The sequence below is a fragment of the Bacillus rossius genome, chromosome 1, assembly GCF_032445375.1.
Source record: "Bacillus rossius redtenbacheri isolate Brsri chromosome 1, Brsri_v3, whole genome shotgun sequence".
Lineage (NCBI taxonomy): Eukaryota > Metazoa > Arthropoda > Insecta > Phasmatodea > Bacillidae > Bacillus > Bacillus rossius.
In genome coordinates, this window is record NC_086330.1 from 30,997,662 (window position 1) to 31,015,186 (window position 17,525).

General features: G+C 37.6%; 1 protein-coding gene across 2 annotated transcripts in view; it reads left to right on the plus strand.

Moving 5' to 3' along the window:
* Positions 1-17,525, plus strand: part of LOC134533795 (dual 3',5'-cyclic-AMP and -GMP phosphodiesterase 11A-like) — a 159,863-nt gene that overhangs the window by 52,640 nt on the left and 89,698 nt on the right. For both annotated transcript variants that reach the window (XM_063371468.1, XM_063371460.1), the window contains exon 2: positions 3,966-4,367. In XM_063371468.1, the coding sequence (XP_063227538.1) occupies positions 4,012-4,367 (356 nt within the window). In that variant the 5' untranslated portion in view covers positions 3,966-4,011. The remainder of the gene's footprint in view (positions 1-3,965; positions 4,368-17,525) is intronic.

Here is a 17,525-nt window from a genome sequence, read left to right on the forward strand (position 1 = left end):
AGAGGAAGCCTGTAAGTTCAAAGCATTTGCTTTTCTTTTATTGTGGTTGTTTCTAACATTAAGACATTTCGGCAAAACACAATATTGTCTTTTTTTTTTGACGGCAAAATACTTGTACCTGATTCTTTTTATTACCAATTCACCCCGCGACACAGCTGTGTTTTACAATCATGGATTCTTGGTGGTGAGTCAAATGGTGTTTGACACTCGAGAATAGCGTCCTCGCGCTCAGGACTAAGATTAAAGGCGAACGTTAACCTTCAGACGACAAACAACTATGGCAAGACCACCGCCAATCCTCCGCGCTGCGCAAACCTCGATGTGTATGCGGAATGCTTCCACCAAACCGGAACGCTCCATCAGCTCATAAGCATCTATATCTGATGTATAGTAGCGGGTTTTGAAATTCTCGTAGTCTTGCTAAGTGTATTCTTACAGCCAAGAGGACATTTCAAATATGAAACTACTTGTCCAGAAGTATAGGAAGTTTTTAAAAAAGGTGAAACTCATAGTACGATTCAACACCTTAAAGGCCACAACAATTTTCAATGGTTGAATTTTAATAATTTGGCCTCCTTAAATAATAGGATGTCATTTAGTGAAATGCCTGAAGTTAATAGTGACTGGCTACTACGTGAAGTCATTGCCGTTAGTATTGAATTCATTTGTGGAAATGACCACAAAATTATTAATAATAATAATAACAATGTTGCTAGAAACTACGTCGAAATCTTTAAAACATTCCTAAATTTTAATATTAAAAACTATAAATCTATTATGGCATAAAACTGATCCAACCGATTATGCGATTTTAGGATCGTATCCATTCATCTAAAGTTTAATTTTGTTCAGTCGTTGATAGAACTGGCTGTTCAGACTAGCAGAAGGCACTGCAGGCAAAGGCACGGGGAATTTGTCGATCATTCGGTGTCACAGTGGAATATAAAAACGCACAGGTAAATCTGCTCCAATGCACTGTCATTTTTTTTAAACGAAACAGAAATATTCATGTCAAAATAAGAAATTTAAATATTTTTACATTTACATGAAAACAGTTCTATCACTACAAAATAGTATTCGCAGTAATACTGGGTTCAGATTCTTACCCTGGAAATTTTTCTTTGTGTTGTCCCACTTCCTCCAATACTTAAAGTTATTTTTAAACCTTTCCCTGAATAGCTTTTCAGTATTAATTGTGCACGTTTAGAAGCATAATTAAACAAAATAAGATCAAAATTTTGAACATTCGATTATATTTCCCATGGTTGATAAAATAATATTTTTTAATGAAACATCAAACGAAGTATAAAATTATGTGTCAATTTTTGTAATAAATACTCAGTATGATTTAAAACATGTATTTCATATTTGCAAAAACAACCATAGCCACGTGTTGTACAAAGTTACAATATCTTTCTTGTAGTATTACAAGCTATTTCTTGGCAACTGGTTTCCAAAGGAATCAGTTGTAAAAGTACAGAATTTTATTTCCTGTGTATTTGATTCTCTATTGTAGGCTTTCGTAGCCAAAGTCTACGTTTAGGTTTTTGGGTTGATGCCACTTCTGTGGATATGATAACGTGACTGACGTTTCTGCACGCCTTGTTACAGTCATCTTCAAGGGTGATTAACAAACGGCATGTGCTTCCGTGCAAGAAGTGTATAGAATGTTCCTAAAGCTGGTTATCTATGATTGCGCACTTCCTGTAAACCGGGTGGATTCCGACTGTTGACCTTGGCAGTCTAATGGCACCACTGCGCTGCCAGCGTTCTTAGTTCGCCTAGGGTTTATTGTTATTATTCAATAATCTGACGGAATTGCTTAACCGTGGTTCCAGATTAAAGAAATTTCTCTGAAGTTGGAGTTTGACTATGTTGCTTGTAAGCTACTGTAGTTCCTGTTTGACTTTGTTGCTGGTAGGCTACTGATGTTGCTGCTTAACTTTGTTGCTGGTAGGCTGCTGAAGTTGCTGTTTGACGTTGTTGCTGGTAGGTTAATGTAGTTGTTTGAATTTGTTGCTGGTAGGCTACTGATGTTGCTGCTTAACTTCGTTGCTGGTAGGCTGCTGAAGTTGCTGTTTGACTTTGTTGCTGGTAGGCTGCTGAAGTTGCTGTTTGACATTGTTGCTGGTAGGTTAATGTAGTTGTTTGAATTTGTTGCTGGTAGGCTACTGATGTTGCTGCTTAACTTCGTTGCTGGTAGGCTGCTGTAGTTGCTATCTGACTTTGTTGCTGGTAGGCTGCTGTAGTTTCTATTTGACTTTGTTGCTGGTAGGCTACTGAAGTTGCTGTTGGACTTTGTTGCTGGTAGGCTACTGAAGTTTTCATTGCAGCCCGAGTCAATCAGGCTCAACATTTATTTTCAGTATTTAAGAAAACATGATCAGGTTTAGCTGTGGAATCAGTAATTGGTGACTGGATGTGCTGGAATATGTGTGAATTTATATGAATTATTAAATCTTTTTTTTAGAATTATCGTGTCAGTTATGTTTTATTGGTTGTTATAAAATGTTCTATCGAGAAAAATTTTCCTGTTGCTAAAATATAGTATTAGGTACCATAGATATTCAAAATAATTTATGTATCTTGTTTGTAATATTGCTAATTCAAACTTATACATTTGATCATGTTTAGTATCTTATATGTATAATTTGATGTGTGAAATCTTAGCTCTAATGATAAGGCATTTAGTTGGAGTAATTTAGTGAATGTGACAGAAGAAAAGTAACGGAAATGTGTAATGAATGATCCTGCTATCTATGGCGGATGGCGCGAACCGAAGTTCACGCAGCTAAAGAAATACTTTATAGTATTAACTGTTAAATGAATTTTAGCAAGATGGGCATTATTGTAACAAAACTCCTTGTCGAAATTCAGATCTAACGTCGGGGTTTAGTTGTTTTTTTCAAGTCTTTTTCGCTTTTATCGGAGCTGTTTCATTAAATAGTTTAAAATTTCGGCCTGCAGATCGAGTGATTCGACAGTCAACGTAGCTGCTCTTGCAGCGGATTCTAGCGGCGGGTGCGTAAATTACATGTGATTCGTGCTCAGATACAGTGGCGTAGCCAGGATTTGTGTATGGGGGGTGTTAAGAAGCATGCCCTCCCCCCCCCCCCCGTATTAAAGAGGGAGGGGGAATCCTCCCCCGGAAAAATGAGGATTTTAAGGTGTAAAATAATACTATTTTAGCAGTTTTCGGTTCTTAAATTTAAATATTTTAATAGTAAAAATTTTATTAATTTTAATATGAAATTTGTTTGAGTGATGAATAATAAATTAATTAAAGATTTGGTGCTAAAGGGGGGGGGGGGGTTGGAACCCCTAAACCCCCCCCCCCCCTGGCTACGCCCCTGCTAAGATATGTAGTTGATAACGTAATGAAAGACACTCGCTCACATTTTTTTAATAAAGAAAACCATTTTTGACGTGACACCGTCTAATAAATCGATGAACGCAGGCTGCTCGCACGAAAAATTGTCCCGTTACGCACATTGTCACGTTACGCTGTGTCCCGTTACGCACATTGTTCCGTTACGCTGTGTCCCGTTACACTCATTGTACGCTTGCGCCGCATCTATCTCTCTTCCACTCGACTGTTTATAAAGTGAAGTGAAAAGTTAATGTTGTTTTCATTGCTTATCACAACAATTTCGGCAATAAAGGTTAATTATTCTTGCATTTTAAAAATCTGATTACTAGTAGTATGATTTCAAGTATTTATTATTTTATTACTAAAATAAAAATGATTCAATTTTATTCATAAAAGTATGCAATCATTTCATCAATGTTTTGTTATGACGTTGTCACGTTAAACTATCGTCCGTAAACCGAATTTACAGACAACCAATTTTTTTAAAATAATTGCTGTAGTTCGTTCATGTGGTTTGCATTGTGTTTTGTTTGAAAGTTGAAATTTGTTCTACACATGATGGATACAGGTGGATAGTAAATGGTGGTTTGCTCAGGCCATGACGGACGGCGCCTGAGGAGGAGCGCGCGCACGCGGGCGCCATGACGCAGCTGTCGCGCGGCGAGGTGGAGGAGTGGCTGGACTCGCACCCGGACCTCTTCCGCGACTACCTGCTGCGCAAGGCGGACCTGCCCGCCGTCAACGCGTGGCTGGTCGCGCGCGGCTTCCCCGCCGCCGAGGACCCGGGGGGCGGCGGCGGCGGCTCCAGCGACGGCGCGGCCAGCCCCACGCCGCCCCCGGCCGCGGCGACCCACCGGCGCGCCGGCTCCAAGCGCTGCCTGCGGCACGACTTCGCGCGCTCCAAGAGCCGCAGCGTGTTCCGCACGCACGAGGCGGCGGGCTCCAGCCCCGACGGCGGGTCTTCCAGCCGCCGCTCCTCGCTCAAGGACATGCGCAAGTGAGCGCCCTGCCCCCTTCACTTCATTGCAGTTTCGCACGGCATGTCACGAGGGAAATATTCATAAATGCACTGAGAGAAAATTGACAAATATATATTTATTTCGCCATATACAAACAAATATTTTGTAGTAGGAAAGATTCTGTTGACCCATTAAAATGATTTTTTTTTTCAACTCAAATGTATATTTGGTTAGGTGTAACAAATCATTTTTTTTTTTACTTACCGAGTTCGGCTAAGCTAACAAAAATTTTTTGTTCCATCAAGTAAATATATTTGTTTCGTCATATATAAACAAATATTTGTTTCATACAAACAAACCTTTTCCTCTGTGTGCAAAAATAAACATAAACCCGCAGACAACAAGAAGTAGCTTGGCTTCTGGGTTGCCGACGTGTCCTTGCGCAAATAATTCGCCGACGTTTCTGTCGACGTTGCAGTCGCCATCATCAGGGAGCAGTTAGTTACCTACTGACAGTACAGTTACCTACAGTGGGTAAACTGCTCCTTGATGACGGCGACTGCAATGTCGACCGAAAACTTCGGTGAATTATTTGCCAAAGGACACGGCTACAACCCAAGAAGCCAAGCTACTGCAGACAATGGCCGTGAAATCCTGCGAACATTATTACCGCAGATAGCAAGCCTAAATCAGCTTATGTAAACTGATAAGCCCAACGACGAACCTAAACAGGTATTACGGGCAACACGACGATGACGCACGGGCGAACACACTCAAACTTAAATATCAGACACCATAACAATTCCATGGTAGGAATGTAGTCATGCAAATAATAATAACAGCTCAGACGAGCACAGTGGACTAATAACGACGAGACAGTTTCAACAATAACTGTAGATTCAGACGGACAACATAAAACCTGGACAAGGCAGGAAATATACCAACACAACGATGAAGGGTTTATGTTTTAATTTTTATTTCTTATTTTTCATTCACGAAATATTTCCCATGACAAACAGTGCAAAACTTCAATGGCGTATGTTCAAGAAGATGTATTAAATGGTACTACCCGATTTATTAAAATTAAGGCCGGTATTCCAAGTCACAAAAATAGTGTTTAGGTGTAAAAATATGCTACAACTGTACCCTAACCGCATTCCTAGTGCACGACAGGACACAGCCAGTCCATTATTTATAGATAACGGATTTTCGTTTCCTATCCGTTGCCGATATGTTGCCTAAGCATGCACAGAGCTCACTATTTCGTTGTTTTTGTCCAAATGGCGGACCTGCGTGTGGCGCCATTAACTCGAATATAATCAATTTTGTGATCATCGGAGGACGTACCAAGCGTGTTGGTTTGCCAAATGAAACTTCACGGTAGATAAACTATCCTGGAATACACTTTTCACACTTTAATGGTCATAATAAAAAATAATCGCAACTTAAAAAGTACTTTCAAAAATTAAAAAAGACTGTTCTGTTGTGTGCGATATCTCTAATATTTTTGCCGTAACAATTGTATCCGTGTTGCAGGGGCGCAACAACTAAATTTCCAATAGGGGGGCAATATACTTCTTTATAAATAATGATCGATCCCCCCTATTGAAGCCGGGGGGTCCGGGAATCCTCCCCCGGGAAAATTTGAATTTCAAGGTGGAAAATGGTGCTATTTAAGCAGTTTTATTATCTAAAAATTGAATACACAGCACTTTCTTTGCCCCCGTTTGCCCCCACTTCAAGGTTTCAGAGGAGGGCAAAATACCCTTGCCCCCCCCCCCTTGTTGATGTGCCCTTGCGTGGTTGTGTAACGTCCGCTAGAATGCGTTGAAACCAGTTTGAAGCTTCGCGCAGGGCACCGTTTACTAAAACGGTTGCCAATTTGTTTCCTTGCTGGGATTCGGTTTGGACACGTTCTGGAATACGGTCCGCGAGTTAGGTTACAGTTGTATCCCAACAAGGCAATTCTTATTCACGACCTAACCCGAACGTCTTGGAATACCGCCCTACAAGTCCTATTTTTATACCATCCTTAATCATTATTAGTTTTAATATATATTTTAATTATACTAGTTCTTAATTTTTCCAAGACCATAAAATAGTGTCTACTGGCAGTATTATTACAGTTGTCATTCTGACAGGAAAAAAAAATTAAATTCAAACGCCAATTATTTCACAGGATAAACTAGTTGTTACAGTCACTATCAATAACAAGTCATTCAATGAAAGTATGTTCAATGCTGAAAAGAGCCAAAATTTCTTAGATTTACGGTTCGGTACACCGTAATTTTTTGTATAAATGTAACAGAAATATTCATGTAAAATTGCAAATATTTGTAGATTCGTACAATTGCATTAAAACAACACTATCATTAACAAAAACAACAACATTTAACAAAAACGGTTGAAACTAAGATGGCTTCTTTCAATTACAACTCCTTATAAATACAAATTGAAATTATCCGATTATGTTCTTGATGAAATACACCAGGAAAATGTATTTTCACAATTATTCTCATTGCGAAAATACAATTTTTTTCCGATATATTCAACAAATTTTCATTGCATTACAAAGTTGTGTCTGAAAAGTTTGCGCTGTATGGCGTGCATTTGACAACAAAGCACACCGAACAAAGACAGCGCCAATAGCATCAAACGTGAATAATTGGAAAGCGAATGTAAATGCCAATTTAAATGCACACTGCAATACAAGGAAAGATGCGTTATAGTTTATAGTGCGTCTCACTCTTTGGCTCAATAACACACGCGAGTATTGTCCAATTTCCAACTTTATTGCGTTTTGTCTTGCGTTTCCCACGGTCATATTGGAAGAGAAGTGTTCCGAACACGCAGAAATGTTTTGCACATTTAAGCCTATAATGTTCTGTTCAATACATGCATAAAGTTTTCACTTTCTAAATTTACCAACAGTGAAAATATAAAACACTTTTAAATAAAATTATTGACAATATATATTTTTTCATGAATAATATGAGTTATGTGTGAGTGATATGTTTCTGGTTAATTATCTATTATCCGAGTCTATAAAAACGTATTAACAATTAATGAATTATTTTGAAATAGTACAATTATTTTATGTTGGCTCGGAATAGGTGATACTAGCATTACATAATACTTTATTTATATGTTAAATTTAAATATTTAGGATTCTAATTTGAGTACAAATTCTAGATTATAGCTTAAATATTGCAATTATTAGGTTCAATCGTAGCCATGTATCTGATATTTCAAGTAGGTAGATACATAACCAATTATACCAGGAATAAAAATGCTATTTTGAACACATTATAAATCGGCAATAATTCCTAGCCGAAATGTACTCAAAATGCAGACGATATCAACGAACACAACAATTCAGCTCGTGTAATATAGCTGCGATCTCGCCCGTTTTCATTGGCTGGAATTAACGATTACTAAGTCGATCATAAACTGGTTATTCGCAGTATTACTTAACCGTGTGCTGATCGGTACTTCTTAAAATATTCAGTTGTAATACCCACTTTTATTCTTTTGGTGAATTACATTAGTAAGATGCTTTTAAGATGCATTGTTTTCCAAATTTTCATTTTAAATTTTCCCTTTACAGCATACAATAATTCCGATTTTTTTTTCAATAACGTTTTACGAATTTTAAGGAAAAAATACATTTTTTTTCTTCTGAAATTTTACAAAGTTGTGTCTAAGGCTGGTATTACTAGACAAGAAAATTAGGGCTTAAGTTTTGAATATGCTACACCTATACCCTTACCGTATTCCTAGTGCACGATAGGACACGGCCAGTCCCTTATTTATAGAGAAAGGATTTTGGTGTCCGATCCGTTAACGATTTGTAGCCCAAATTCCACGCATGCGCAGAGCTCACTTTTTCGTTGATTTCGTCCAGATGGCTAACCCGCGTCTGACGCCATTAACTCGCATTATAGTTACTTTTTGTGATCATCTGGGGACGAATATTTTGTAAACTTTAATGACCATAACAATAAATAGTTGCAACTTAAAAAGGACATGAGAAAAATTTAAAAAAAATATTTTTTGCTCTGGTGCTGCTATCTCTAGTATTTTTTTACGGCAACCATTGTATCGATGGTTGCGTTGAAAACAATTTATAGCCTCGCGCAGGGTACTGTTTATTAAAACTGTTGCCGATTTGTTTCCTTACCAGGATTCGTTTTGGATACGTTCTGGAATACGACCCACGAGTTAGGTTACGGTTGTATCCCAACAAGGAAAAGCTTATACGCTAACCGTCTCGAACGTCTTTGAATTCCACCTTAAAACTTTTGAGCTCCATAGGAACAGTGCACACCGAAACAAGGGCAGCGATAGTGAAAATCAGAAGAAATCGTGTATTGGAAAGAGAGAGTGAATGTCCTTCACACTATGCATTGCAACTAGGACGGGACGCCCTATATCTGAAGTACTGTGCGTTTCTCAAGCTTTGCGCACAGTGCATTGGCTTCATTTAGGAGCATAGGGATTTTTTTTTTTTGAAATCTCAGAGGGACATTGATTTTCCTCTTATTTTATTATAAGACTAGCTGCAGTACCCGGCTTTGCCCGGGCTGAACACCGGGTGATATATTGTCCGCGAGTTACAGCAAAATGGATAGCGATATGTCCTGTGTGTTGGACATTAAGAAATGACACATTATTACTGTTTGTGTATCTGTGAGCTATGATTTTCTGTTTACCCATGGCGATCGGTTGAAAAGTTTAGAAGTTAATGCGCTACAGCGCCATCTAGCGGCGAGTTACAAAAAAATGGATGATAAAAACACTTCGATGTGCCAACTTTCATGGCGATCGGTCAAACGGTGTAAGAGTTTATCGACGTCATACATACCAAAATCCAATTATATATATTCTCATATGTATTTCGAAATTTTGGGGCTTTCACTTTTGCTAAAAGTGGATGTTCAGGACCTCGAATGGTTTGGAACACTCCATCTCGAAAGAAATATTTGAAATTCCTGAAATTATCGAAATTTTTGGGCTTTGTCCCCAGAGGGGGAGGGGTGATTTTGAGGACTCTGAATGGCTGGGAAACAATAATAATCGAAAGAATGATATTTGAAATTATTTAAATGCTGGGGTTTTGAGCCCTGAGGGGGGGGGGGGGGGTGTGTGATGTTGAGGACCCCGAATGACTCGTAAACACTCCAAATCGAAAAAGAATAGGTATTTGGAAATTTTGGGAATTTTTTTAATTATTGGGTCTTTGACTCCTTGTGGGGGGAGGGTAGTTTGAGGACCCCGAATGGCTCGGAAACACTCCAAATAGTAAAAAAGTATACTTAAATTTAAGAAATTTTTGAAATTTTTCGTAATTTTGGAGTTTTTCACTTCCCCCCCCCCCCCCTCCCACAAAATTGGGTGCGAAGTCGACTTTGGGTAAAAGTTCCACCATGCCCCGGACACTTTAGTTCGTAATGACTTAATTTTAATACAATTTTCTCCCATTTTTCAAAATTTCGTGGCTTTCACTTTTGAGAAAAGAGAGAAGGGGGGGGGGTGAAGTGGAGGTTCAAGATCTCGAATGTTTCGGAACACTCCATCTCGAAAGAAATGATATTTGAAATTCCTGAAATTTTCGAGATTTTGGGGCTTTGTCCCCAGAGGGGGAGGGGTTATTTTGAGGACTCTGAATGGCAGGGAAACACTAAAAATCGAAAGAGAATGATTTTTGAAATTTTCTAAATTTTGGGGCTTTGACCCCTGGGAAGGGGGGGGGGGGTGATGTTGAAGACCCCGAATGGCTCGTAAACACTCCAAACCGAAAGAGAATAGGTTTTCGAAAGTTTGGGAAATTTTTTTATTATTGGGTCTTTGACTCCTTGTGGGGGGAGGGTAGTTTGAGGACCCCGAATGGCTCGGAAACACTCCAAATAGTAAAAAAGTATACTTAAATTTAAGAAATTTTTGAAATTTTTCGTAATTTTGGAGTTTTTCACTCCCCCCCCCCCCTCCCACAAAATTGGGTGCGAAGTCGACTTTGGGTAAAAGTTCCACCATGCCCCGGACACTTTAGTTCGTAATGACTTAATTTTAATACAATTTTCTCCAATTTTTCGAAATTTCGTGGCTTTCACTTTTGAGAAAAGAGAGGGGGGGGGGGGGAAAGTGGTGGTTCAAGATCTCGAATGTTTCGGAACACTCCATCTCGAAAGAATAGATATTTGAAATTTCTAAAATTATCGAAATTTTGGGGCTTTTTCCCAGAGGGGGGTGGGGGGTTCTAGGACCCTGAATGGCTCGAAAACGCTTAAAATCGAAAGAGAAAGATTTTTTAAAAATTTTAAATTATCGAAATTTTGGGGCTTTAACAACCTGGGGGGGGGGGGGGGGGGGCTGATATTGAGGACCCCGAATGGCTCGGAAACACTCCAAATCGAAAGAGATATAAAGGAAAACTTATTACCTACCTATGAATCATTTTTTAAATAAATTAATAAATAACTCTATGTTTAAGAATTTACGTACACACATAATATTAAACTTCAAACTATACACACCAAAAAAAACTAAGGATGTTTGTGAAACTATTTTTTTTTTGTCCTAATGTTTAAAACATTTGTAGGATTTTTTGATATGTGAAACTGTGGTGGCCATATTCCGCTTATCCAAATGAGTATAGAAATTAATAGAGATATCACTCCCTGTACACACCACAAATCTTTGAATTAAGTAAAAAAAAAACATAGTCCAAAATGAAACAAAAAGTATAAATAACAACTAATTTGTCAAAAAAATTCATTCAACTGGAATGACAATGTTAACATCCACCTGAAATTTAATAGAAGTAGGTAGGTAAGAATATATATATAAGAAAATAAATGAAATTAAAACATACATAAAGAAAATTATCTCACACTAAACGAAACATAATGTTTAATATGAAATAAAGGAAGATGGCAATTACACGTAACTATTCTAATTAATAAAAAAAAATCGACCTACCTGAAATAGTAAAATTCAAATTTTTCAACAATATATTACATAATTGATAAATATAATATCTTGACGTTCAGAAGATAAATTATAAACACTAAACCAAACTCCTTGCAAATAAGTTATAAGTAGGTACTGTAAAAAAATAATTTGAATTGTAATATACAAAAACGGTATTGAAAATTGAAACCAATATGGCGACACTACAAACTGTCAAGATATTTATTTTTTTCTTACTCTCTACTTAGTTCCTTACAATAGCAAAACGTAACGTAATGGCTTGAAAGCTATTGCTCGGCAGACATAGAGGAATGACACTAACAGTTTGTATATCTATGACACACGTTACATAAAATTAAGATATATTTTTTTAACTCGTTTAAAATTAATTTTTTTACACAAAAGTATGCCTATGTCCATCGTCAGGATATAATCTATCTCCTTGCCAAATTTCATTACGATCCGTTCAGCCGTTCAGCCGGGAAAAGGTAACAAACAGACAGACAGACAGACAGACAGACAGAGTTACTTTCGCATTTATAATATTAGTAAGGATTACTTGTGGGGAAAAAATGTACCAAGCTTGAATAAAATTGTAGATTTAATTTAGATAGAAAACTAACAACAAAACAAATTATTTTTTGTTCGTTGTAAAGTTTAAGGATACACAATTTTTTTAGTTTCTATGTCCGGAGCGACCTCGGGAGATTTAGATAGTAATTTCTCTCTTATTCTGAAGGTAATGTGTGCAAAATTGTATCAAAATCGAAGTAAAATTTTGTAGATAGGTATTAAAAAATCCACAGACACTCTTCTTTATAAATAGGGCTATAGTATTATTATAAATGCATTTTTTTTCTACAGACTTCATACAGACGTGCAACAAGTGCACTTTGAGCTAGTTTACCAATACAGGTATACATAAATTTTTAAAAAGAAATAATAAATTAATTCACATACTGAGGTTAAAAACGCGTTCTTTCGACCCTCCTGTAAAATTGCCTTCCTACGGCAATTCGATTTGAATGGTGAATGTTTAAAGGTACCTAAGTCACTTTTACATAGTGACTTAGGTACGTTTTAACAATAACCATTTAAATCGAATTGCCGTAGGAAGGCAATTTTACAGGAGGGCCGAAAGAACGCGTTTTCAACCTCAATATGAACTTTGATTATATATACTGTATAGAAGTCGCGAGTGGATAGGATTTACTCTACGTTTTTCAGGAGCGTACGATGAGCAGCTTGGGAACTTCACCGCTGCAGGGCGCTGCCGTAACGCCCTGTATCGTCTTAGGTTGTTATTTACACGTTAGAGCGCAGCACTGTCGCCCGCTGTCATTCCCCGCACCTCCCACCATTCATTCTCTGCAGCTCAAGGTCGTTCAACGGGAGGGGGAAGGGGTGTTTGAAGAGTTCGACACTTGTCCGCTAGGGACCACCACAAGTCGATGCCCTAGAGATGGTGGCGATTGCGGCGGTGAATTAACCAACTACCTCAAACCGTATTAGAAATGTTAACCTGGGCTGGCGACTTCTATACAGTATATATATTCAAAGGTATAAAGAGAGAGACAGAGACAATTACGTACATTTTCGACGCCTAGTAACTAATAGGAAACTATAAAAAAAATTATCTTGTTGACTTAGATACCTTTTAATAATCAATAAAATTTTGAGAACGGTTTGTTTTGAAATAATGCAGGTTTAATTAAATAATGATATATATATATAAATACTTCATATTAAAAACACAAATCTTAATTTTTTTCGTGCTTTATTAATAATCACTGAGAGAAATATTATTATTTACTGTCAAGTGTAAAAGTTAATCCAAGAAGCCGTTGAGTTCTTCTGCAATATACAGCATAACTTTCTTTAAGTTTTCAACTTTGTTATTTTTATAGGTATTTTTTCCTTGTTAATAAGCTTATTGACTAGGTAGAGATACTTAATTAGTTTTCTTGAGGATTAAGGTATTCATCCAGCCTTTCAAATCCACCTGGTATTATGTACTCACTTGTTTTTACAATACCTTTGTGTTCATGAGAGTACTATAAAAAAATTGGAAATACTAAGTTGTGCTCTTTAAATTCTTGCAAGGTTTCAAGTAAATTGACGAATTCCTATAATGAGTAGGCCGCCAAGTTTAAAACCCAATGATTATGTCGGTCACGAATGGCGTAATTGTCCCTGGATACTCAAACTTGTGTAAACCCTTATAGATAGCAAAAACGTAATTATTTCAAAAAGTGAAAAAAAATTGACTTAATGACCTTGTGTCGTTGTAAACGGATGAACTCCAAAAACACATTTCGAGGAAACTGGGGAAGAAGTTGGCCACGGCTAGAAGTTAGAAACCATCAAGAGCGGCTCCAGAAAGACAAAGACAGGATGCCGCTGCAAAACATGACTTTAAATAAAGTCAGATATTAGCCTTGGGTTATTAAAAGATATTCAGAACTTTAATAGTTCGAACAACTTCTTTTGATGAAAGAAAAGTTTAACACTTGAGTTTAAGTAATTAAGTAAACATAAATATACCCTCTACTCAAATATACTGAATAATTGTCGGACTCGGGAGTGGCTATAACCTCTACCACCTTGCATGCATGCATGCTTGCATGCCGTGCATGCAGTCAATCCCAGAATTTGCCTGTAGTTGTCTCAGGGAACTACAGGAAACTGAAAGCAGTGTTCGGACCCATGCCCTCCGAAAGGCGAGTCCATTGTCTTCGCACTGCGTCGACCTCACTCCGTTCCAACTTTAAATTGTAATGAACCAGCAAGGTCTTAAATTTCCTAGTGAAACAACTATGTTAGAAATCAGTAATTACGCCGGGGCAGGGTATCTACGTGAAATGTCGTGTTTCCGTAAAGTGTGATTTTGATTCCAACGCCGTTGACGAGGTCGTTTCGCACTGTTAACTTTATGCATGACGGGAAGTAAATTCGTTTCTACGGAGGTGTCCAACTGAGTAAAGTCGTTTGACCTAAAATCGTTTAGCCTAATGTCATATGTTTTATAGTCGTTTTTCCTCGTGACATTTGTCCTTAAATCGTTTGTCAAAAAATACCGTTGTTTTTCATAAAACTGAACATGAAAAATAAATAGTAGCTAATGTTAAACACAGGCTAAAAAAAAAATCTTTGGAACACCTACTTGGCATGATCACTTCGCGACTTGCCTACTGCTTGAATCTGTGTGTGAACTGCCATATATCATTAACGCCAGAGTTTTAAAAGTGTTCATTATTTCCCAGCACGTGTATGCCTATGCTTAATTGTTTTGTTACCTCTAAATTAGTATTTTTTGTTAAATTTTGTAATGGTTACCTCTTATCTTTGAACATTTAGTTAAAGATTAATATTGATTTCTATCCAATAAATTATTTTTTGTCTATTATGTGTATGTTATGCTTATACTTTTTTTTTGTAAAATTTCAATGCATGATGTAATAGCATTATGGATAATAGGTAAATAATAAAAAAATTGGTTGTCTGTAAAGTCGGTTTACGGACGATAGTGACGTGACAACGTCATAACAAAACATTGATGAAATGATTGCTTACTTTTATGAATAAAATTGAGTCATTTTTATTTTAATAATAAAATAATTAATCCTTGAAATTATACTAGTAATCAGATTTTTAAAATGCAAGAATAATTAACCTTTATTGCCGAATTTGTTGTTGTAATAAGCGGCGCAAGCGTAAACTGAGCGTAACGGGACACAGCGTAACGGAAAAATGAGCGTAACGGAACATTGTGCATAACGGGACACTTTTTCGCGCGTGCAGCCGGCGTTCATCGATTTATTAGACGTCACGTCAAAAATATACCATCGTTTATCCTAATATTTTTAAGGGTAAACTTTTTTGGGACGAACGACGCACCCCAGTTCAACTTCCCAGTGGTGGTAGTCCCTCGATCGCTCGCTCGCTCGTTGGTGTGTGTGTGTGGGGGTCGACCTTCAGGGCCCGGTAGGACATTCCTCCGCTCTGCGCTCTCGGAGTGACGCCGGGAGTGACGTCACGGCAGTCGACACTGGCAGCCCTTTGTCGCCTCGCCTCCCCGCCCCCTGTCGCGCCACTGTCCCAGCCGGCCAGCGGGGGCGAAGCGTGGGAAACACGGCGCGTCGCCGCGGACAAAGCCGTCCGCCTGACTCGGGTTCAATGGGTTGAGGTGGGAGGCGTAGACGAAGAGGCGTCCGCAAAGGGAGAATAGGAGGTCCACCCCACCCCCCACCCTCCCCGCAAGAGGCCACGAGAAAAAAAAAATCCCAAAATATCAGTGGAGACTTGTGTTAATGTGTGAGAAGCCACATCGCCTACTGTTACTACTGCAGGCCCATATGCCAGAGTGGTGGTGTGAACATCTTAGCTCTCGGTAGACGGCATTTGGTAGGAGGAGTAACAGCGTGACAAATGTAACAAGAAGTCAATGAACGGATATGTGTGACACGTAAACCTGAATATTGTCAATTTAGTAAACATTTGGTTACATACCAAACGTGTTGGTGTGCCAGATTAAACTTTTTATGATAGTGAAACTACCCTGGAATACATTTTTGGCAAACCAAAACAGTCACGGTAATAAATGATCGCAAGTTTTATAATACCTAAGAAAACTGGGATTACATTGATATAATACATTTGTTCTACTTGTGATTTCACATCGATTTCGGTGCCACAGCGGCAAAGTGCGCGCATGTTTATTTCGAAGGGACGAGGTTCACATCTTTTCCGTAGCAATACTTTTTTTTTTACTTTTTTAATAACATTATAATTTAATTATATGATATGGTAACTATGTTTAATAAGCTTAATAGGGTAAATGTTTGTTTGTAGGAAGTATTTACAGGCTGATTTCAGCAGTTCTGTGCTCACGATCGACAGAAACAAATATCTGCTCGCGACCGATACATAATCGGTTTCGTACTCGCGATCGACTTTTTAACCAACTTTTAGTAATTGTTTGGTTTTAACAGATTAACAGTTTAATGTTGTTTCATGTGTGCGTCAATAAGCTACAGCGTCTTCATGTCAAGGTTAAGAGGAAAATTGAGCTAAATCATATAAAATGTGTAGAAATTTCCTCGTAATTATGCAAATAAATAAAGGTATTTTGGTAAAATTATATCCTATAATTACATATGCAACTGCGAAAATATTATTTTATTTAAAAAAAGAAGGAAAATGACAGTGTCAGTGTTCAAATTAAGGCATATTTTTTTATGGCTGTAATGATTTGATAGTCGCTCTTTGCAATTGAAGTAGTGAATTATTGAAAACAGACCTTCGTGCTCATTATCTGAAAACGTTAACCATCTAACTAGTAATGGAAAATAACCATTTCGCTCATCCAGAGATTATTTATATCTGCATTTAATGGTAGCAAGCAACGTTTGCGATTCAAGCAGCGAATTGCGTGTGCAGAAAATATTATGTGATGCGCATCCAACATTTTGGTATTTTAAAAGCGAATATTTTAATTATAAGTTTATATGCCACGCTCGGAATTATTTTTAACAATTCTATGTAAAATTCCGTGTCCCAGTTTCGTATTATAGGTTTTTGACGTGACGTCTAATAAATCGATGAACGCCGGCTGCACGCACGAAAAAGGATGACTCATTGTCCCGTTTCGCACATTTCCCTGTTACTCTTTGTCCCGTTACGCTCATTGTACGCTTGCGCCGCATCTACCTCTCTTCCACTCGATTGAAACAACCATCGATTTGACTTTTTCGAGGCACATTAAACTTGAAACACTCCCATTCGTTTCCTACTTTTCCTATCATCGTCCTATCCTTAACAGAATAACACAGATTGGAATAAGTTAAATAGCAAACATGTATTAAAGTTATAGTTAATATAATCTGTTCGTGAAAGTAATAAACATATTTGAATTAATGAGTGCAAATAAAAGTAAATTTATCAATTAAATTGTAGATTTCATTTCACCCCTTCTTTGTATCCATACAAAATAGTGATAATTCAATAAAAATGATTCAATTTTATTCATAAAAGTATGCAATCATTTCATCAATGTTTTATTATGACATTGTCACGTTAAACTATCGTCCGTTAACTGACTTTACAGACAACCAATTTTCTTTTTATTGCAGCATGAACAACATGAGAACACATGTATTTGCTCGTTACCGAGGCTAGATGCTTACACACCACTGGCTAGTACTGAAAGACTCGCTTAGGTACATTTA